This window comes from Physeter macrocephalus, chromosome 10 (genome assembly GCF_002837175.3).
Source record: "Physeter macrocephalus isolate SW-GA chromosome 10, ASM283717v5, whole genome shotgun sequence".
Taxonomy (NCBI): Eukaryota; Metazoa; Chordata; class Mammalia; order Artiodactyla; family Physeteridae; genus Physeter; species Physeter macrocephalus.
Genome location: NC_041223.1, coordinates 49,890,693 through 49,912,699, shown reverse-complemented (window position 1 = coordinate 49,912,699; position 22,007 = coordinate 49,890,693). Strand labels below are relative to the sequence as shown.

Genomic DNA, 22,007 nt, shown 5'->3' with positions numbered 1-22,007 from the left:
TTTGTGGTACGTGGGCCTCTCACTGTTGTGGCCTCTCCCGTTGAGTAGCACAGCCTCCGGATGCGCAGGCTCAGCGGCCATGGCTCACGGGCCTAGCCGCTCCGTGGCATGTGGGATCTTCCCAGACCGGGGTACAAACCCGTGTCCCCTGCATCGGCAGGCGGACTCTCAACCACTGTGCCACCACGGAAGCCCGTAGAGTATTTCTAATTTCAATTATTGTGTTGTTCATCACTGCTTGTTTGCTCTTTAGTTCTTCTAGATCCTTGTTGAATGTTTCTTGTATTTTCTCCACTCTGTTTCTGAGATTTTGGATCACCTTTACTATCATTACTCTGAATTCATTTTCAGGTAGGTTGCCTATTTCATCTTCATTTATTTGGTCTTGTAGGGTTTTACCTTGCTCCTTCATCTGTAACATAGTTTTTTGTTGTTCTTTTTTTTTTAATGGGTGGGGCTATATTCCTGTCTTACTGGTTGTTTGTCCTGAGGCTTCCAGCACTGGAGTTTGCAGGCAGTTGGATAGAGCCAGGTCTTGGTGCTGAGATGAGGACCTCCAGGAGGCCTCACTCTGATTAGTATTCTCTTGGGTCTGAGGTTGTCTGTTAGTCCAGCGGTTTGGACTCAGAGCTCCCACCACAGGAGCCTGGGCCCAACCTCCAGCCTGGGAACCAAGATCCCACAAGCCATGTGGCATGCCAAAAAAAAAAAAAAAAAAGAAAAGGAGCAATACGATAACAAAGAAAAAAAACAAAATAAAATTAGAAAGATAAAAAATATATTAGGAAAAATAAAAACATAATTGAAACAACTGCAACAGGTAAAAAAAAAGCCTCGTCTATGTGGGGATGGAGTTTAGGCAGGGTTGGATCTTAGGCAGGGGCGGGGGTTAGGGGTTAGGCTCAGGACCCACGTAGCCGGAAAAGGCCTTGGGGGCAGGACCTAGGTGGGTGGCGGGTGACGTTTGAGCATGGGGTGGGGCCTAGGCTCAGGATCCAAGTAGCCAGAAAAGGCCTTGGGGGCAGGGCCCATGTGTGGTGACATTCAGGCGTGGGGCAGGGCCTCTGCTTAGGACCTGCATTCGGAAGGGGAGAGGCAGCACCTCCAAAGGAGGGCTCTGGAGTGTGGAGTTCCGGAGTTTGGAGGTAGGGACCTGGGTGAGGGTGTATGGGTGGGGTTTAGGCCCAGCATCTTGGAGGGGGTCTCCGAGTATACAGGTAGGGCCCTGGGTGGGGTGTAGGGGTGGGGCTTTGGCTCTGCATGGCAGGAGGGAGGCTCGAGGGCAGAGGATTAGGCCCAAGAGGCTCCCTGGTGCCTAAGTGGACAGGGAAAGTGCTGGCCGTCCTCCTCTCCGTTCCTCCATGCCATCCCCCATGGTCTCTCCCAGGGTCTCCCCTGTCCCTGCTGGACCCCTAGCCATGGGTGGGTTCTGCTGGGTGTAGGAACTCTTCCCCTCCCCCAGCCACCCCTCAGGGGTGCTGGTCCCAGAGGTCCAGCCTTTACTTTTGCTCCCACTTCCCCCCTCCCACTCCCTCAGGACTCGTACGGCCGGAGGGGGCCTCAGTGGGCAGAGGGTCAGGCCCGAGATCTCAGCAGGCTCTGGGGGGCCCGAGTGGGCAAGGGAAGCCTGGCCAAGCTCCCTTTTGATCCTCTGCCCTCCCAGTGGCCCCCTAATTTCCCCCTTTGGGCGTGGGATTCCTTCCCCTTCCCCAGCCACCCCTCAGGGGCACCAGTCCCATCCCGCCTCCACTTCTCTTCTCCCCTCACCCCCTCCATGCCCCATGTCCTACCCCGTTGCTGGGGGTTCCTCCCGTCCCCTTAGGTGTCTGTGGTCCCCCACCGGTGCCTGGTAGGTGCCCTAGCTGTGAGGAGACGCGAATTCCGCGTCCTCCTAGTTTGCCCTCTTGACTCCACTGCTTCTGTTGTATTCATGTTTTAAAAGAACTAGAAAGTTAGATTTGAAGGTTTCCGTTTTGCCAAAATAACGTCTCTCTCATTTTTAAAGCAAGCTTTAAAATGGAGGGAGTTTGAAACTGTCGTCTCTGTTTTTAGCCCTTTCTTGTAAAGCTATTTTGCCTCTGCTAGAATAACCTTTTGAGGATCTGAAAACTAACTTTATGTATCTTTTTTATTCAGTATTTCAAACAGAGAATGTAGAGAATAATATAACAAATGCCTGTTCTATATAGCTACTTAGTAGTCAGATTCTAGTGTTTTCTCCTTTTAAAAAGATGTAAAACATTACAGAATCAATTGTAGTCCCCTTTGTACCCTTCTCCATTCCTAATCTTTATCCATGCCTTCCCAGAGGTAATCAGTATTCTGAATTTGCTTTTATTATTTCCATCATGTTTTATACTGTTACTTCATATGTGTGAGTCCGTATTCCACTGTATATGTTAATACCCACATTTATTTATTTGTTCTAATGCTGATGGGCATTTAGGTTGTTTCCAGTTTTTACTATTACAAACAATGCTTTAGTGAACATTCTTAATCATGTCTCCTTCTGCACGTGTTAGGTTTCTCTGGTGTACACACCTGGGAGTGGAATTGCTAGAATTTGGGTATGCACATCTTTGGCTTTTCTAGATGTTGCCAAATTACTGTTCACAATGGTTATTTCAATTTATGTTGGTATGCATAAGAGTTCTTATTTTCCCATAGTCTCGCTAAAACGTGGTGTGGTCAGACTTCTTAATTTTTGCCAAATTATGGTGATTTATTATTCTTTTAATTTGCATTTTTCTGATTGCTAATGAGCATCTTTGTAAATGTTAGTTGGCTATTGTGTTTTCTCTTTTGTATATTTCCTCTCAACTCTTTTGCCTGTTTTTCTGCTGTGCTGTCTTTTTCTTAATGACTCACAGGCTATTTTTATAAATGCAAGATGATAATTTACTAGTGATATGTACTGCAGTGATATCCCATTCTGTGGCTCATCTCTTCTTGCTTTGGTTCTAGTGTCTTTTGTTGCACAGAATTTGTATTTTAGTGAGGTCAGATTTTATCCATATTTTCCTTCATGATTTATGCTTATGTCTAGAAGTCCTTTTCTATCATGAGGTCAAGATTTTCTCCTTTATTTTAAGATCCTTAAGTTTTTTTTCTTTTTAGCTTTGTAATCTGGAATAAAAAGTTTTTTCCATTATTGAATTTTTTAATTTCAGTGACTATTTTTTTCATATCCAGGATTTCTAATGAATACATTTTTATGCACTTGTTTTAGTTTTGCTTGTTTCATTTTTTTTTCATTTTTTAATGTACTTGTTTTATTTTTGCTTATTTGTTCCATAATTTCTTATTTTCTAAAATGAAAATTATTCTTTTATTTCTTTGAAAGTTCTAAACAGTCATTTTGGAGCGGTCAGATTGGTCTATAGAATTAATTTCATCTGGAGTGACTGTATTTGCTAATTGGTGATTTTGTTGGCTGTCTTAGCATTGGATTGGCTTCAGTTTTTTGGAATTTGAGTTTACAGAATCATTCTGAGTGGGAGGTATATTGTTTTGTTTGATTCTCTCCTTTTTTTACCCTCCCTACCTAACGGTTTATACTTTCTTCCATGTGGCTCCCTGAATTCTCAGTTTAGAATTAGGCCTTTTAAGTTTCTTGTTCCACAGTAACACTGAAAATCTTACAGACCCAGCCAGAGAGCCAGTGGGTACCCTGTTTCAGGGCCTGGTCATGAGGCTGAGTCTGTATCCTCCTCCTCCCCTAGAGGCTTGCAGGGTTTCAAATCTTTAATGTATATAGGAATCACTAAGTTCTCACCTTTAGCCTCCTGTCACAAGGTGTGGGGGGAGTTCTGGCTCTCACCTCAGCTGGTGAGCTTGGCTCTCCTTTTCTATCTCACAGGGAGCACTTTTTGTCCTCTTTACAATCCCCAATGCCTGCTTCCTGACCTGGGCCCCAGCAGGCAGGCTCAACTTACTGCCCCATCCCTTTTTGCAGCTAGTCTGTAGCTCATGGCTAGGTTTTTGGGTTTTTTTGTCAGTATCCTTTTCTTTTTTAAAAAAATATTTTGACTGTATTGTTAATTTATGTTTGGAACAGAGGATGAATTCACTGTGTCATCTTGACTGAGGTCTAGATTTTGTAATTAAGTTAGATTGTGAGCTCCTCTGGGGAGGCATAGCTTTTCATCAGCATCAAGCATGGTGCCTGGCTCTGAGCGCCTGGTGGGATTTTTTCTATTTTTTTGAGGTGTACGATGTGTTTATTTTATATACATACATAGCATGAAATGATTACCACAAATAGGTTAGTTAACACATCTATCATCTCACCTAGTTACAGTTTTATTTTTGTGGTGAACATTTTAGGATTTATGCTCTTAGCAACTTCCAAGTGTACAATAGAGTACTGTTAACCTATAGTCACCACGCTGTACATGTACATTTACAATATTATTTGAGTCCTGTCTTTTTTTTTTTTTTTTGGTTAGTCTAGCTAAAGGCTTCTCAGTTTTGTTTATCTTTCCAAAGAACCAACTCTTAGTTTTGTTAATCTTTTATATTGTTTTCCTATGCTCTCTCTTATTTCTTTGCTATTTAATGAAATTATTATTTTTTAAATTGAAGTATAGTCAATTTACAAGGTGTTAGTTTCTGGTGTACAGCACAGTGATTCAGATATATATACTGTGTATATATATATTATATAGTTTCTAGTGTACAGCAAAATGATTCAGATATATACATGTAAATATATATTTCATATTCTTTTGCATTATGATTTATTACAGGATATTGAATAAAGTTCCCTGTGCTATATAGTAGGACCTTGTTGTTTATCTATTTTATATATAGTAGTTTTTATCTGCTAATCCCAAACTTCTAATTTATCCCTCCCCCACCCCCTTTCCCCTTTGGTAACAAGTTTGTTTTCTATGTCTGTGTTTCTGTTTTGTAAATAAGTTCATTTGTATCATATTTTAGTTTCCACATATCAGTGATATAATATGGTATTTATCTTTCTCTTTCCTGTTTACTTCACTTAGTATGATAATCTCTGGGTCCATCCATGTTGCTACAAATGGCATTATTTCATTATTTTTTATGGCTGAGCAGTATTCCATTGTGTGTGTGTATGTATATATATATATATATATATATATATACATACCACATCTTCTTAACCATTCATCTGTCGATGGACACTTAGGTTGCTTCCATGTCTTGGCTATTGAAAATAGTGCTATGAACATTGGGGTGCATGTATCTTTTTGAATTAAAGTTTTTGTTTTTCCAGATACACGCCCAGGAGTGGGATTGCTGGATCATATGGTAACTCTATTTTTTGTTTTTTAAGGAACCTCCATACTGTTCTCCATAGTGGCTACACCAATTTACATTCCCACCAACAGTGTAGGAGGGTTCCCTTTTCTTTGGTGGATTTTTAAAAATTAAATAATTAATTTATTTTTGGCTCTGTTGGGTCTTTGTTGCTGCATGAGGGCTTTCTCTAGTTGCGGCGAGTGGGGGCTACTCTTCATTGTGGTGCGCAGGCCTCTCATTGTGGTGGCTTCTCTTGTTGTGGAGCATGGGCTCTAGATGTGCGGGCTTCAGTAGTTGTGGCACGAGGGCTCAGTAGTTGTAGCTTGCGGGCTCTAGAGTGCAGGCTCAGTAGGTTTGGTGCATGGGCTTAGTTGCTCTGCGGCATTTGGGATCTTCCTGGACCAGGGCTCGAACCCGTGTGCCCTGCATTAGCAGGCAGATTCTTAACCACTGCACCGCCAGGGAACCCCTGGTAGATGTTTTTTAATGAAGGTCTCTTGGGCATGTCTTCTTATTCCTTTTTCCACCTGGAATCTCACCAAAGTTGCATAACCTTGGCAAGTTGCTAAATATCAATACCTCTGATCTCTTTTTCCCCCATCTTTAAAATGAACCTAATACCTCACAGCGTTGCCTGAGAATCTGATGACAGTTTTATGCAGGCGCTACCCATGGATTAGGAGGCATTTTATGTGTGCTAGTTCTCCTTCCATCTTTCCCCATCCCACCCTCATCAGTGATTAACAGTTTCCTTGGCAGAGCAAACAGTTACCTGCAATTGGTGTTGGATGTGTTCTATAAATGTCAGTTAGGTTAAGATGCTTGATAGTGTCATCCAGATTTTTATATTTTACTCAAAATTTTGGTCTTCCTGTTCTATTAATTATCAAGAGTTCTGTGCTAAAATATACAACTGTGATTGTGGATTTGTCTAGTTCTCCCTTTAGTTCTGTCAGTTTTGTTTTGTGTGTTTGTCTTTTTATGATATCTGGTTTTTGTTGTTGTTGTTGAAATCTTCCATATAGGTTTGTATGTCAGTTACAAGTATAAGGTATACAGCATAATGATTTGACTTACATACATCATGAAATGATTATCACAATCAAGTTCAGTGAACATCCACCATCTCATATAAATACAAGGTTTCTCTTTTTGAAGAGCAGCATTATTGTGTAATTGACATGAAATAAGCTACTTGTTTAAAGTATATAACGTGATGAGTTTGTCACATGTATACACCAGTGAAACACCACCACCACAGTCAAGATAGGGAACATATCCATCACACTCAGGTTTCTTTGTGTCTTTGGCAATCCCTCCTTCCAGATCCCTCCCCACAACCAGGTGAACACTGATATGCTTCCTGTCCTGTATATTAATTTGTATTTTTTAGAATTTTTTATGAATGGAATCATGCTTTATGTACTCCTTTTTGATCTGACTTTTTTCACTGAGCGTGATTATTTTGGTATTCATCCATGTTGTCGTACTTATTAGTAGTTCACTCCTGGTTTTTTGGTGAGTAGTATTCCATTATATGAATATACCATAATTTGTTTATCCAGTCACTTATTTCTGGATGTTTGGATTCTTTGACGTTTTTGACTGTTAGAAATAAAGCAGCTATAAACATCTGTACACAAGTTTTGTATGGACATAGACTCTTGTTTCTCTTAGGTAAATACCTAGGAGTGGAATGGCTGGGTCATATGATAGGGGTATATTTAACTTAAAAAAAATTCCTAAACAGTTCTCCTAAGTGGTTGTGCAATTTTATATTCCCAGTAGCAGCATATGACAGTCCAGTTGCTAAACATCCTTACCAACAGTTGGTATGATTAGACATTTTAGCCATTCTAATAGGTGTGTGTGGTTTTTCATTGTCATTTTAATTTATATTTCCCTCATGACTAATGATGTTGAGCATCTTTTCAAAAATGCATATTTTCCATTTGTATAATCTTTTGTGAAGTGAGTGTTCAAATCTTTTACCTATTTTTTTAAATTGGGTTGCTTGGTTATTATTGAGTTTTGTGAATTCTTTTTTTTTTTTTTTTAATAAATTTATTTATTTATTTTTGGCTGTGTTGGGTCTGCGAGGGCTTTCACCAGTTGCGGCGAGCGGGGGCCACTCTTCATTACAGTGCACGGGCCTCTCACACAGAGGTCACGGCCTCTCCCGTTGTGGAGTGCAGGCTCCAGACGCACAGGCTCAGTAGTTGTGGCTCACGGGCTTAGTTGCTCCGCGGCATGTGGGATCTTCCCAGACCAGGGCTCGAACCCATGTCCCCTGCATTGGCAGGCAGATTCCCAACAACAGCGCCACAAAGGAAGTCCCGTGAATTCTTTATATCATCTGGATACAGGTTTTTTTGTAAGATATATAAATTTGCCACTCTTTCCTCCCAGTTGTGGCTTGTATTTTCATTCTTTTAACAGTGTCTTTCAAATAGAAGTTCTTAGTTTGGCTGAAGTGAAGTTTATCAGTTTTTTCTTATGGACTGTGTTTTTTTTTTTTAATATTCATTCTTCCCTCCCTCCCTCCCTCCCTCCCTCCCTCCATCCCTTCCTTTCTTTTTTCATTGGGTCTTCATTGCTCCACCCAGGCTTTCTCTAGTTGTGGCAAGCGGGGGCTACTCTTCCTTGCAGTGCCTGGGCTTCTCATTGTGGTGGTTTCTCTTGTTGCGGAGCATGGACTCTAGGCACGTGGGCCTCAGTAATTGTGGCATGCGGGCTCAGTAGTTGTGGCTCATGGGCTATAGAGCGCAGGCTCAGTAGTTTCGGCGCACGGGCTTAGTTGCTCCGCGGCATGTGGGATCTTCGCAGACCAGGGATCAGACTGTGTCCCTGGCATTGGCAGGCGGATTCTTAACCACTGTGCCACAAGGGAAGTCCCTGGATTATGTTTTTGATGTTGTATCTAAGAAATCTTTGCCTAACCCAAGGTCACAAAAGATTTTCTCCAATGTTTTCTTGTAGACGTTTTATACTTTTCAGTTTCACATTTCAGTTTTGTGATCCATTCTGAGGTAATTTTAAAATATGGTATAAGGTAGGGATCACATTTCCTTCTGTATTTCTGAAGCTGTGTTATATTAGGTGTACATAAGCTTGTCATTGTTATATCTTCCTGATATGTTGAGACTTTTATCATTATGAAGTAGCCCTCTTTGTTTCTAGTAATACTACTTGTCTTGAAGTCTATTTTGTCTAATATTAGTACAGTCACTCCATCCTTCTTGGGGTTATTATTTACATGACATATCTTTTAAATTTCCAAGTTATTTTTGTATTTATATTTAAAGTGCATCTCTTTAAACAGAATATAATTGATTCTTGATTTTTTTTTATCCAGTGAGACAATCTTGTCATTTGATTGGAGTCTTTATTTAATGTCATTACTGATACGGGCATATTTAGGTCTGACATTTTGCTATTTGTTTTTTATGTGTCTCGTCTGCCTCTTGTTCTTCTGTTCTTTCTCTTCTGCCTTCCTTTCATTAATCAACTAATTTTTAGTAATCAATTTTAATTTCTCTATTGGCTTTCGAGCTGTATCTCTTTGCATTTTTTAAAATGCTTTCTCTAGGGATTACAACATACATCTCAGTGTATTTTAAGTTGATATGAAATTGCTTCAGATGAAATATAGGAATCTTGCGGCAGTATATTTTCGTTTACCTTCATCTTTAGCGCTGTTGTCGTCATGTATATAATGCATCTATATACAGTGTTATAATTTTTGCTTTAAATAGTCATATATCTTATAAAGAAATAATGAGAAAACAGTGTGTTGTGTGTGTTTGCATGTTTCAGTCCTTCCTTTGGACCCAGATTGCTAGCTGGTATCATTTCCCTTCAGTCTATAGAACTTTCTTTAAGATTTCTTGCAGTGGCATTCTGGTGACAAAGTCTCTCAGTTTTTATTATGTGAAGATATCTTTATTTTGCCTTCACTTTTTGAAGGCTAGTAGCTGGTTGTAGAATTCATGATTGACAGTTTATTCTCGTTCAGCGGTTTTAATATGACAGTTCCAGTGTATTCTGTCCTCCATTAGTTCTTATGAGAAGCCAACTGATAATGGTATCATTGTTCTCCCTCGGTATGTCGTTTTTCTCTGGATGCTTTCAGAATTGTCTCTTTATCTTTGGCATTCAGAAGATTAACCATGATGTGCTTAGGAATGGTTTGCTTAGAGTTTATACTGCTGGCATTTCTCTGAGCTTCTTAGATTTTTAAGTTAATGTGTTTTTTGTTTTGTTTTGTTTTTGTAAGTTAATGTTTTTCACAAAATTTGTGATTTTGGGGTGGGTGGCATTATTTCTTCATATATCTTTTTCTGCTCTTCTTTCTTTTCTTTCCTTCTTTCCTCCCTCCCTCCCTCCCTCGTCTTTGTTGCTGTGTGCGGCTTCCTCTAGTTGCAGTGAGTGGGGGCTACACTTTGTTGTGGTGTGTGAGCTCCTCATTGCGGTGGCTTCTCTTGTTGCAGAGCACGGGCTCTAGGCACGCGGGCTTCAGTATTTGTGGCTCATAGGCTCTAGAGTGCAGGCTCAGTAGTTGTGGCACACGGGCTTAGTTGCTCTGTGGCATGTGGGATATTCCCGGACCAGGGCTTGAACCCGTGACCCCTGCATTGGCAGGCGGATTCTTAACCCACTGCGCCACTAGGGAAGCCCTTCTGCTCTTTTCTCTTTCTTTTCTAAGACTTCAGTTATATTTATGTTGGGCCTCTTGATTTTTTTTATGGTTTATTTATTTGTTTTATTTAGTTTTGACTGCATCAGGTCTTAGTTTTGGCACGTGGGATCTTCGTTGAGGCATGCAGGATCTGTCGTTGTGGCACATGGGCTCTTCCTTGTGGTGCGTGGGCTTCTCTCTAGTTGTGGCATGTGGGTTTTCTCTTCTCTAGTTGTGGTGTGCAGGCTCCAGGGTGTGTGGGCTCTGTAGTGTGTGGCACGCGGGCTCTAGTTGAGGTGCGTGAGCTCAGTAGTTGTGGCATGCGGAGCTGCCCTGCGGCATGTGAGATCTTAGTTCCCTGACCAGGGATCAAACCTGCGTCCCCTGCATTGTAAGGTGGATTCTTTACCACTGGACCACCAGGGAAGTCCCCAGGCCTCTTGATTTTTGTCCTACAGATCTCTAAGACTTTGTTTATTCTTTTTCAATATTATTTTGCTCTCTTTTCTTGGATTGGATAATTTTTGTCTTCAAATTCCCAGATTCATTCTTAAGTTTTATCTCCAAGTTGCTAGTGATCCTATTGAAATGCATTTTTTTCAGCTGTTGTACTTTTCACCCCTAGAATTTCCAGTTTTTTCTAGTTTACATTTCACTGTTGAGATTCACTATCTGTTCACTCAATAAGACCATATTTTTACTTACTTCTTTGAAAATATTATCCTTTAATACTTCTAACTTAATTGTAATAGACGTTTTGTAGTCTTTGTTTTCTGAATTCAACATCTTAGTCCATTCCGAGTCAATTAATATTGATTACCTGTTTCTTTGCATGTCTCGTAATTTTAGGTTCAATACTTGGACAATGTAGATAATATTTGAAGCAACTCTGATTCCATTGTGTTCTTCCAAGGGTTATTGAGTTTTTTTTCTTAGCAGTCAGTTAGTTTGCCTGGACTCAGACTGCAAAGTCTGTCTCTCTGTGCTAGGTAGCAGCTGCTATCTCTGTTCAGTTCATACAGTTTCCAACTGTTGCTTTTTTTCTTTTTCTCCATCTCTTGCTTTTCTTTAGTTTGACCCCTTACTAGTCTGCCCAGCACCTGCATAGTTTGTTGATCCTCAAGAAAGCCCACAAACTTGTAATTCTTATTTCTTCCAGTTTCAGCTTCTCAAGTGTAAACTCTCCTCCAACTTCTGTTTTTAGACATTTTCCAGTGTGTTTAAATAAGTCCCCCCACTACACACAAGTTATTATCTGCAAGAGGATTTACTTGACCACTTCACTCCGATGCCATTAACAGAAGTTGATAGCAAATAATTTAAAAACCACTCCTAAGTGACATATAACTACCAAATAACCTTTAGGGTGGCAATAAAATTGTCAAATCAAGTACAATTTACTCATTCCTAAATTGTGTAGTTGCCAGACAACACCATGCTCCAAAAGTCATTGGGACTTTGTTAAATACTATTTTGCATTTTAATCTCAGTTTTGGTATATTGTTTCCTTTTATTTGAGGCTATTAGACCAAGGTTCAGATATTATAGAGCAAAGCTGTCTTGAAAGAGGCCAAGAGCAAGTGGAAATGGGGGTTGGAGCTCTCAAAACAGGGCAAAAGAATATTTATCAACCTTAAACTAACTATAGTAAATCTTCCCTGTGGGTGTTTTCAATTGTAAACACTTTGTCCTTGCAGTCATTTACATCTGCATAATCATAACACCTTTGTTCTACTTAATATGCAAGTAAAAATCTTTTAAAATATTAAACCTAACCACTTTCTCCGAGTGATTTGCATTCTCCTTTGGCCATGCACTGAGAGCTGAGGATTTGTTCTTAGTGTGGAGTTGGAAACAAAGAGGGTCTGGATAGGGAAATTGGAAAGCTGATTGTTATTTTTTAAAAAAGATTTCCCAACCTGGCTATTTTTTGGATGTTTCTCTCTATAACAGCAAACACACATACATTCAAATAAGAGTATACAAGCACATTCTAAAGCCTTTCTTTCTTCTTTTTTTTTTTTTTAAGGGAAATGGGCTTCTGTATTATAGCTAACTTGAATCATAGAGGAGTGCCAACAACCTCAAAATCAATTCATTAGATACATGGGTATGCCGCTCCTCCAACAGCAGTAAATATATAAAGTACAATTCATTGAGAAATACCTAATGAGAAAGAGGTCTACTATGAAGTCATTAGCATTTTAAAATGTATCCTTATTTTATCACTAACATACATTTGAAAAACAGTATTGCAAATGTGAAGAAGGTACAACAGTCTGTAACAATGTTTGCTGATTAGGGATTACAAGCTGGTAAAATTTCAGAAGATCTTTAAGCCCTTCTTCATTACATATTTTTTGACATCTGTGTTTTTTAAGGTGATTAGCACATTCTATATGGTGTTCTGGTTGGACTTCTATTTGCATATATGTTACTAGATGGAAATTATTGGAAGGTAGAGAAATCTTTTAGTTATTTTTATATTTTCAGCAGCCTAGGATAGTGCCTAGAACATAATCGGCACTTTTACTCGGAAAAGTTGTTACTCCATATTTTAAATAGTACCTCTTCCATTGAAAAATATTTGCTTTTCAACAACATTAGGAAACCCTGTGTGGGTGTTTGGTTGAATTACATAGAGGGATTAGGGCTAGTTTGCATTTTTTAAAACAAAAATTTTACCATGGTAGGTATATTGACTATGTCTTTCAGTTTCTCAGTTTCTGTTATTAATAATAATCATAGTCAGACTTGGAAGGGGTAATAGAGAACAACAGTCTCTTTTATGGTGTATAGCATAAAACCCATATAAGACCTTGAATTCTTTGTCATGCCATGTTAAAATTTTACAAAAACGAGAAATTTTATGAGTTTACAGTGCCGAGTAATATATTCATTCAAGAATTAATTTCTTGGTCACCTAATCTATGATGAAGGAGTCAGGAATATACAGTGGAGAAAAGACAGCCTCTTCAATAAGTGGTGCTGGGGAAACTGGACAGCTACGTGTAAAAGAATGAAATTAGAACACTCCCTAACACCATACACAAAAATAAGTTCAAAATGGATTAAAAACCTAAATGTAAGGCCGGACACTATAAAACTCTTAGGTGAAAACATAGGCAGAACACTCTTTGACATAAATCGCAGCAAGATCTTTTTTGACCCACCTCCTAGAGTAATGAAAATAAAAACAAAAATAAACAAATGGGATCTAATTAAACTTAAAAGTGTTTGCATAGCAAAGGAAACCATAAACAAAAGAAAAAGACAACCCTCAGAATGGGAGAAGATATTTGCAAATGAAGCAACCAACAAGGGATTGATCTCCAAAATATACAAACAGCTCATGCAGCTCAATATCAAGAAAACAACCCAATCAAAAAATGGGTGAGGTGCTTCCCTGGTGGCGCAGTGGTTGAGAGTACGCCTTTAGAACACTCCCTAACACCATACACAAAAATAAGTTCAAAATGGATTAAAAACCTAAATGTAAGGCCGGACACTATAAAACTCTTAGGTAGATCTAAATAGACATTTCTCCAAAGAAGACATATAGATGGCCAAAAAGCGCATGAAACGATGCTCAACATCACTGAATATTAGAGAAACGCAAATCAAGACCAACAAGGGATTGATCTCCAAAATATACAAACAGCTCATGCAGCTCAATATCAAGAAAACAACCCAATCAAAAAATGGGTGAGGTGCTTCCCTGGTGGCGCAGTGGTTGAGAGTACGCCTGCCGATGCAGGGGACACGGGTTCGTGCCCGGGTCCGGGAAGATCCCACATGCCGCGGAGCGGCTGGGCCCGTGAGCCATGGCCGCTGCGACTGCGCGTCCGGAGCCTGTGCTCCGCAACGGGAGAGGCCACAACAGTGAGAGGACCACGTACCACAAAAAAAAAAAAGGGTGGAAGATCTAAATAGACATTTCTCCAAAGAAGACATATAGATGGCCAAAAAGCGCATGAAACGATGCTCAACATCACTGAATATTAGAGAAACGCAAATCAAGACTACAATGAGGTATCACCTCACACTGGTCAGAATGGTCATCATCAAAAAATCTACAAATGGGGACTTCCCTGGTGGCGCGGTGGATAAGACTCCGCACTCCCAATGCAGGGGGCCCTCGTTCGATTGCTGGTCAGGGAACTTTAGCAGAGGAATTAAGGTACAAGAGTGTGAAATTTGGAAGTGGGGTATTTCATGTTCAAGAACCCCCCCCCACACACTACAGCTAAGGAGCCCGCCTGCCGCAACTAAGACCCGGCACAACCAAATAAATAAATAAATAAAAATTTTAAAAAACCCTACAAACAATAAATGCTGGAGAGGGTGTGGAGAAAAGGGAACCCTCCTACACTGTTGGTGGGGATATAAATTGGTAGCCACTATGGAGAACAGTATGGAGGTTCCTTAATAAACAAAAAATAGAGCTACCATATGACCCAGCAATTTCACTCCTGAGCATATATTCGGAGAAAATCGTAATTTGAAAAGATACATGTACCCCCAATGTTCACTGCAGCACTATCTACCATAGCCAGGACATGGAAACAACCTAAATGTCCATCAACAGAGGAATGGATAAAGAAGATGTGGTACATATATACAGTGGAATATTAGTCATAAAAAAGAATAGAAGATGTGGGTACATGTACAGGTGGAATATTAGTCATAAAAAAGAATAACATAATGCCATTTGCAGCAACATGGATGGACCTAGAGATTGTCATACTGAGTGAAGTAAGTCAGACACAGAAAGACAAATATCATATGATATTGCTTATATGTGTAATCTTAAAAAAAAAGGGTACAAATGAACTTATTTACAAAGCAGCAGTAGAGTTACAGGTGTGGAAAACAAACTTATGGTTACCAGGGGATAAGAGGGGAAGGGATAAATTGGAAGATTGAGATTGACATATACACACTACTATATATAAAATAGATAACTGATAAGAACCTGCTGTATAGCACGGGGAATTCTACTCAGTACTCTCTGTAATGGCCTATATGGGAAAAGAATATTAGAAAAAAAGAGTGGATATATGTATATTTATAACTGATTCATTTTGCAGTACACCTGAAACTAACACAACATTGTAAATCAACTATACTCCAATAAAAATTTTTAAAAAATGAATTTCTTGAATTCCCTGGTGGTCCAGTGGTTAGGACTACCTGCTTCCACTGCAGGGGCCATGGGTTCAATCCCTGGTTCGGTAAGTTAAGATCCCGCATGAAGTGCAGCGCGGCCAAAAGTTTTTAAAAAAAAAAAAAAAAAAAAACAGGTTCCCCTTAATCTTCACAAGAATTAATTAAGATCCCGCATGAAGTGCAGTGCGGCCAAAAGTTTTTTTAAAAAAAAAAAAAAAAAAAAAGAGTCTCGCTTAATCTTCACAAGAATTAATTTCTTCTTGAATTTGATCAGAAAATAGACCTAACCTCATCTGTTCCTAATTTTTATTGTAACATAAGATGTTGGGGAGGGGCTTCCCTGGTGGCGCAGTGGTTGAGAATCTGTCTGCCAATGCAGGGGACACGGGTTCGAGCCCTGGTCTGGGAAGATCCCACATGTCGCGGAGCAACTAGGCCCATGAGTCACAGCTACTGAGCCTGTGCGTCTGGAGCCTGTGCCCCGCAACAAGAGAGGCCGCGACAGTGAAAGGTCCGCGCGCCGCAATGAAGCGTAGCCCCTGCTTGCCGCAACTAGAGAAAGCCCTCGCACAGAAACGAAGACCCAACACAGCCAAAAATAAATAAATAAATTTATTAAAAAAAAAAAAAAAAGATGTTGGGGGACTTCCCTGGCAGTCCAGTGGTTAAGACTCCCCACTTCCACTGCAGGGGGCACGGGTTCCGTCACTGATCGGGGAACTAAGATCCTGCATGCCGCGTGGTGTGGCCAAAAATTAAAAAAAAAAGATGTTGGAACTTTAGCAGAGGCATTAATGCACAAGAGTGTGAAATTTGGAAGTGGGTTATTTCATGTTCAAGAACCAGTTAGAGGCTCTAAAACACATAAGAAGGATACTTATGGGTCATGGAAGAACATTTTGTGAGGATTCTTTTAAAAATTATGCTGTTGCTCCCCCCCCGCCCCACACACACACCATGGGAGAACTGGGGGTACAAACTCTCTCACTTGACATCTAGTGAGAGGAGCTTTAGAGGGACCACTTAGAGATTTAAAGAATTCTCTTCAGTTAGGAGGTACAGAGGACTGAGGTCTGGATCCCCTGAGAAATCCATCAAGGAGAGAACTGTAGCTGGCTGACTGCTCCCACAGCAAGAGGTAGGCTGTGTTGGAATTTGCCTACACGCCAGTGTTTGTCAGGGCAAAGGAAATATGAATACTTCCTGCAGAGCAGAGGCAGGCCTAGTGGAGGAGAGAGGCGGCCTGGAGCTGTTTTAATTCCTGCCCAGATAAACCCCCTAGAAGGGCATTGAGGCTCCAACAGTGAGTCTTTTAAGTGACAGCCAAAAAGCCAGGAGGAGAATGAACTATCCACTGAACTATCCACGTCGGTGGAGCTATAGCCAGAAGAAACTCTGAGGTGAGACTCTGAAGAACCCACAGAAGTGCAGCTGAGGAAAAGAGTCCACTTCAGACATCACCAGACAGGCCTTTTGGCAGGACCTCTTAAGTTGGAATCTCGTTGCCTTTCGTCTCCCAGCACTCCTCTCTCTCATATCCACTTTGGAGACAACAGCAGCGAGGAAGGGGAGAAGGGTCATGGAAAAGAGACATAGCTGAGCTTACTCTTTTCCCAGCTGGGGGTGGGAAAAGAGATTTGATTACCTAGTGAAGATTGGTTTGTAACCTAAAGTGACTGTAGGACTTTGTTACTTAGTACTGTCTAGAAGAATCGTGTGGGCCTGCTGAGTGGTTATCCAGTGCCAGGGGAACATTTTCTCCCTGCATACATTTTAAGAGGATAGCTGAGACAAAAATAAAGTTATATTTGATTATATCCTGCAGTTAGTGCATGTTCAGTGGACATAAAAATTCTGTAAAAATTTTCACGTTTGGCATTGCAGTAGTCCGACATCTGTGGTAATGCATTAAGCCTTGTTTTTATTCTTGAAAAGTGCCTTGACTTATGTGAGCATTACATGCAATGTAAATATATGTTCTTAGATTTCTTTTTTTTTGGCCGGACCACACGGAATGCGGGATCCTAGTTTCCTGACCTGGGATCGAACCCGTGCCCCCTGCAGTGGAAATGCGGTGTCCTAACCACCGGACCTCCAGGGAATTCCGCTCTTGGATTTCTTAATGTGGGCTCCTATTTAGTGTTGGTGTTTCACTTAATTGTAAAAGCACCTTTATCCAAAAATAAAGGTTAGGATGCTATTCTTCTAGTCTGCCTAGGTTGTTTAGATTGTTTAATAAACAGAATGGATGACTAAACTTTTTTTGAATAAGATTAAATTATTATAAATCAGTGACATTTTTATATAACATAGACTAAAAAATTTGCATTTCTCCTTGATCAAGCCCATACTAAACACCTGCACATCTGGGGTTGAGGTTGTGCTAGTTCATCTGACCAATCGCCTCTTTACTGTCCACTTCTGAATTCCCCCACCAACACCTAAGCCAAGACTGCATTGTTTGTACAGTCTCTTCATTGTGTGTGTGTGTTTTATTGAAGTGTAGTTGATTTACAGTGTTGTACCAATCTCTGCTGTACAGCAAAGTGACTCAGTTATACACATATAGACATTCTTTTTTTATATATTCTTTTCCATTATGGTTTATCACAGGATATTGAATATAGTTCCCTGTGCTATACATTAGGACCTTGTTGTTTATCCATTCTAAGTGTAATAGTTTGCGTCTCCCAACTCCAAACTCCCAGTCAATCACTCTCCGTCTTCTCTCCTCCTTGGCAACCACAAGTCTGTTTTCTATGTCTATGAGTCTGTTTCTGTTTTGTAGATAGGTTCATTTGTGCCATATTTTAGATTCCACATATAAGTGATATCATATGGTATTTGTCTTTCTCTTTCTGACTTACTTAGTATGATAATCTCTATTTGCATCCCATTGTGTTTTAAGATCATAGTCTCCTTTCTGGTAAGGGAAGAAAGGAAAGAGAATTATGGCTGATTAAAATATACATAATTTAAAAAATAATTTAAAAGGTAAGAAGGCAAAGAATTAAATGAAATTGTTAGTCTGGTGAAGATCCATTTGGACCACATTATTAAGAAATGGTCATTAGCACAGGATCTGGACTTAATTCCTTTGCTGAGGAAATAGAGTAATATAGTAGTAGACTGTCAGAGCTGGATGGAGTGCTGGAGATCATCTGTTTCGTTTTATAAGACAATTTGTTGTTGTTAAAACTCTGAATTATTAATTGTTCCTGTGCTAGATGCAGAGGTTTAGATACATTTTCTCTAATCCTTAATAATTCTGGAAAAGTCTGTGTTCAATTCCCTTTCAAGATGAGAAAACAGACTCAGAGGAAGTGACCTGCTGAAGGATATATTGTAGTTACAGAGCTGGGGGATTTGGACCCAGGTCTGTTTGTTTTATAGCTCATGTTCACTTAGGCCCCACTAGTTTATATACTTTTTAAGAATGTACAGACTTGATATCCTATAAGATCACTCATTTCTTGGGCACAAATTTATGATCATTTGTACTCAGTATGTTTCTCTTTTTGGCTTTCCTTTTGTTTTGGTCTTTACAGATCAGAACAGGAAATTATGACCTGATTCTTAAATCTTTTCTATTGTGAAAGATAGCATACTTTCAGAAAAGAAGATAAAATGTATGTATGGTTTTATAAATAAAGTGAATACACAGTAACTGTTATCCAGGTCAACAAACAGCCTACCTGTGTACCACTTGATTCCTTTAACAAAAGCACAAAGCCCAGACTCTAGGCAAATGTTCACTTCTTATCTACTGGGTCCAGATGATTATAATTCCTTTTTCTCCCCTGAGTTTCACCACTGTATTGAGTTCGGTGGTCATCATTTCTTTGCAGTTTGATCACCTAGGCATGCGTTCCTAAACGTATCTCAATTTTTTGAAATAAATTTCTTTCCATAGATTAGAAGTTGCTTAAAGTTAATCATAGATATCAGGATAGAGTTTAATAGTGTTTAGGTCACAGGAGAATGTTTGATTTATTTAAGCATGCAAACTTTTCAAGAGTTCCATTAAACACAAATAATTGCTTTGCTAATTATAATTAGTATTGGTCAATCCTTTGATCTGTGATTCACATTTGTTACTTATTCCAACTTCCCCCCATTCATCAATCTGGGTGATATCTTTTCTGCATTAATACTTTTCTTTATATGTATTATATCTTATTAGGTAAGGACGAATAGAATTTACCATGTCATAATGTCCCTTTTTTTCCTCTTTTACAGCATGGGTAAGTTCTCTCTCCATGGGGATGATTTTCTTCTGCTGCCCAATTGTCAGCGTCTTCACAGACGTGTTTGGTTGCTGGAGAACAGCTGTCGTGGGTGCTGCTGTTGGATTTGTGGGACTCATGTCAAGTTCTTTTGTAAGGTAAGGACTTGGCTTCTTCATGTCGCTTTTCAAAAACTGTTAGCTACCTTAAAGATTTCCTTTCAGAAACTTGGCTGTTTACAAGGAAAAATCCTCCTTTTCAGTGCTTAAACTGTAAGCAGTGTCACTTACTCATTGTTGTCTACAGCAGCAAATCAGAGCTTGTGAATTTGAATGCTTTTGCTTGCAGTGCCTCAGAGTTAGATGTCAGTCAGGATACATATGTTCTCTGGAGCCAAGAAAAAATGTTTCTCCTTTTGTTTTTTCCATTCACAGAAAAATCTTAACTCATAACAGTAAGTTGTCTAAAACAATGGGCTTAGTTTAAGGTCAGCTCAGTCAGAGCCCCAAAGGGTACCAGAAGTGGTATTTTGAAGTGGTTGTTCATAGGCTTGATATGAAATATTTTTATTAATGAAATCCAGACTATGCTATTTATTTCAACCCAGGTAGAGAATTCCTGCCTGCATTCTTCTTAAATTAAATTTAATTTTTTTCTTTGTTTTTAAAAAATATATATATTTTTTTATACAGCAGGTTCTTATTAGTTATCCATTTTATACTTATTAGTGTATACATGTCAATCCCAATCTCCCAATTCATCACACCACCACTCTGCCCCCTGCTACTCTTCCCCCTGGTGTCCATACATTTGTTCTCTACATCTGCGTCTCTGCCCTGCACACCAGTTTATCTGTACCATTTTTCTAGGTTCCACATACATGCGTTAATATACGATATTTGTTTTTCTCTTTCTCACTTACTTCACTCTGTATGACAGTCTCTAGATACATCGTGTGAGGTGATACCTCATTGTTGTTTTGATTTGCATTTCTCTAATAATTAGTGACGTTGAGCAGCTTTTCATGTGCTTCTTGGCCATCTGTATGTCTTCTTTGGAGAAATGCCTGTTTAGGTCTTCTGCCCATTTTTGGATTGGGTTGTTTGTTTTTTAAATATTGAGTTGCATGAGCTGTTTATATATTTTAGAGATTAATCCTTTGTCCGTTGATTCCTTTGCAAATATTTTCTCTCATTCTGAGGGTTGTCTTTTCGTCTTGTTTGTAGTTTCCTTTGCTTTGCAAAAGCTTTTAAGTTTCATTAGGTCCCATTTGTTTATTTTTGTTTTTATTTCCATTACTCTAGGAGGTGGATCAAAAAAGATCTTGCTGTGATTTATGTCAAAGAGTGTTCTTCCTATGTTTTCCTCTAAGAGTTTTATAGTGTCCGATCTTACATGTAGGTCTTTAATCCTTTTGACTTTATTTTTGTGTATGGTGTCAGGGAGTGTTCTAATTTCATTCTTTTACATATAGCTGTCCAGTTTTCCCAGCACCACTTATTGAAGAGACTGTCTTTTCTCCATTGTATATCCTTGCCTCTTTTGTCATAGATTAGTTGACCATAGGTGCATGGGTTTATCTCTGGGCTTTCTATCTCCAATCTAAGAACATGGTATATCTCTCCATCTGTTGGTATCATCTTTAATTTCTTTCATCAGTGTCTTATAGTTTTCTTAGTACAGGTCTTTTACCTCCTTAGGTAGGTTTATTCCTAGGTATTTTATTCTTTTTGTTGCAGTAGTAAATGGGAGTGTTTCCTTAATTTCTCTTTCAGATTTTTCATCATTAGTGTATAGGAATGCAAGAGATTTCTGTGCATTAATTTTGTATCCCACTATTCTACCAAATTCATTGATTAGCTCTAGTCGTTTTCTGGTGGCATCTTTAGGATTCTCTACCTATAGTATCATGTCATCTGTAAACAGTGACTGTTTTACTTCTTCTTTTCCAAATTGTATTCCCTTTATTTCTTTTCCTTCTCTGATTGCCATGGCTAGGACTTCCAAAACTATGTTGAATAATAGTGGCGAGACTGGACATCCTTGTCTTGTTCCTGATCTTAGAGAAAATGCTTTCAGTTTTTCACCATTGAGAATGATGTTTCCTGTGAGTTTGTCATATATGGCCTTTATTATGTTGAGGTAGTTTCCCTCTGTGCCCACTTCCTGGATAGTTTTTATCATAAATGGGTGTTGAATTTTGTCAGAAGCTTTTTCTGCATCTATTGAGATGATCATATGGTTTTTATTCTTCAGTTTGGTAATATGGTGTATCACATTGATTGATTTGCGTATATTGAAGAATCCTTGCATCCCTGGGATAAATCCTACTTGATCCTGGTGTATGATCCTTTTAATGTGTTGTTGGATTCTGTTTGCTACTATTTTGTTGAGGATTGTTGCGTCTATATTCATCAGTAATATTAGTCTGTCTATTGTTTTCTTTGTTTCTATTTCATTTATTTCTGCTCTGATCTTTGTGACTTCTTTCCTTCTACTAACTTTGGGTTTTGTTTGCTCTTTCTCTAGGTCCTTTACGTATAAGGTTAGATTGTTTATTTGAGATTTTTCTTGTTTCTTGAGGTAGGCTTGTATTGCTATAAACTTCCCTCTTAGAACTGCTTTTGCTGCATCCCATAGGTTTTGGATCATTG

The 22,007-nt window shown here is 39.3% G+C and overlaps 1 protein-coding gene across 2 annotated transcripts in view; it reads left to right on the top strand.

Annotated features, from left to right (window-relative positions):
* Positions 1–22,007, top strand: part of SLC16A10 (solute carrier family 16 member 10) — a 149,953-nt gene that overhangs the window by 80,147 nt on the left and 47,799 nt on the right. For both annotated transcript variants that reach the window (XM_024115569.3, XM_055087551.1), the window contains exon 2: positions 19,367–19,511. In XM_024115569.3, the coding sequence (XP_023971337.1) occupies positions 19,367–19,511 (145 nt within the window). The remainder of the gene's footprint in view (positions 1–19,366; positions 19,512–22,007) is intronic.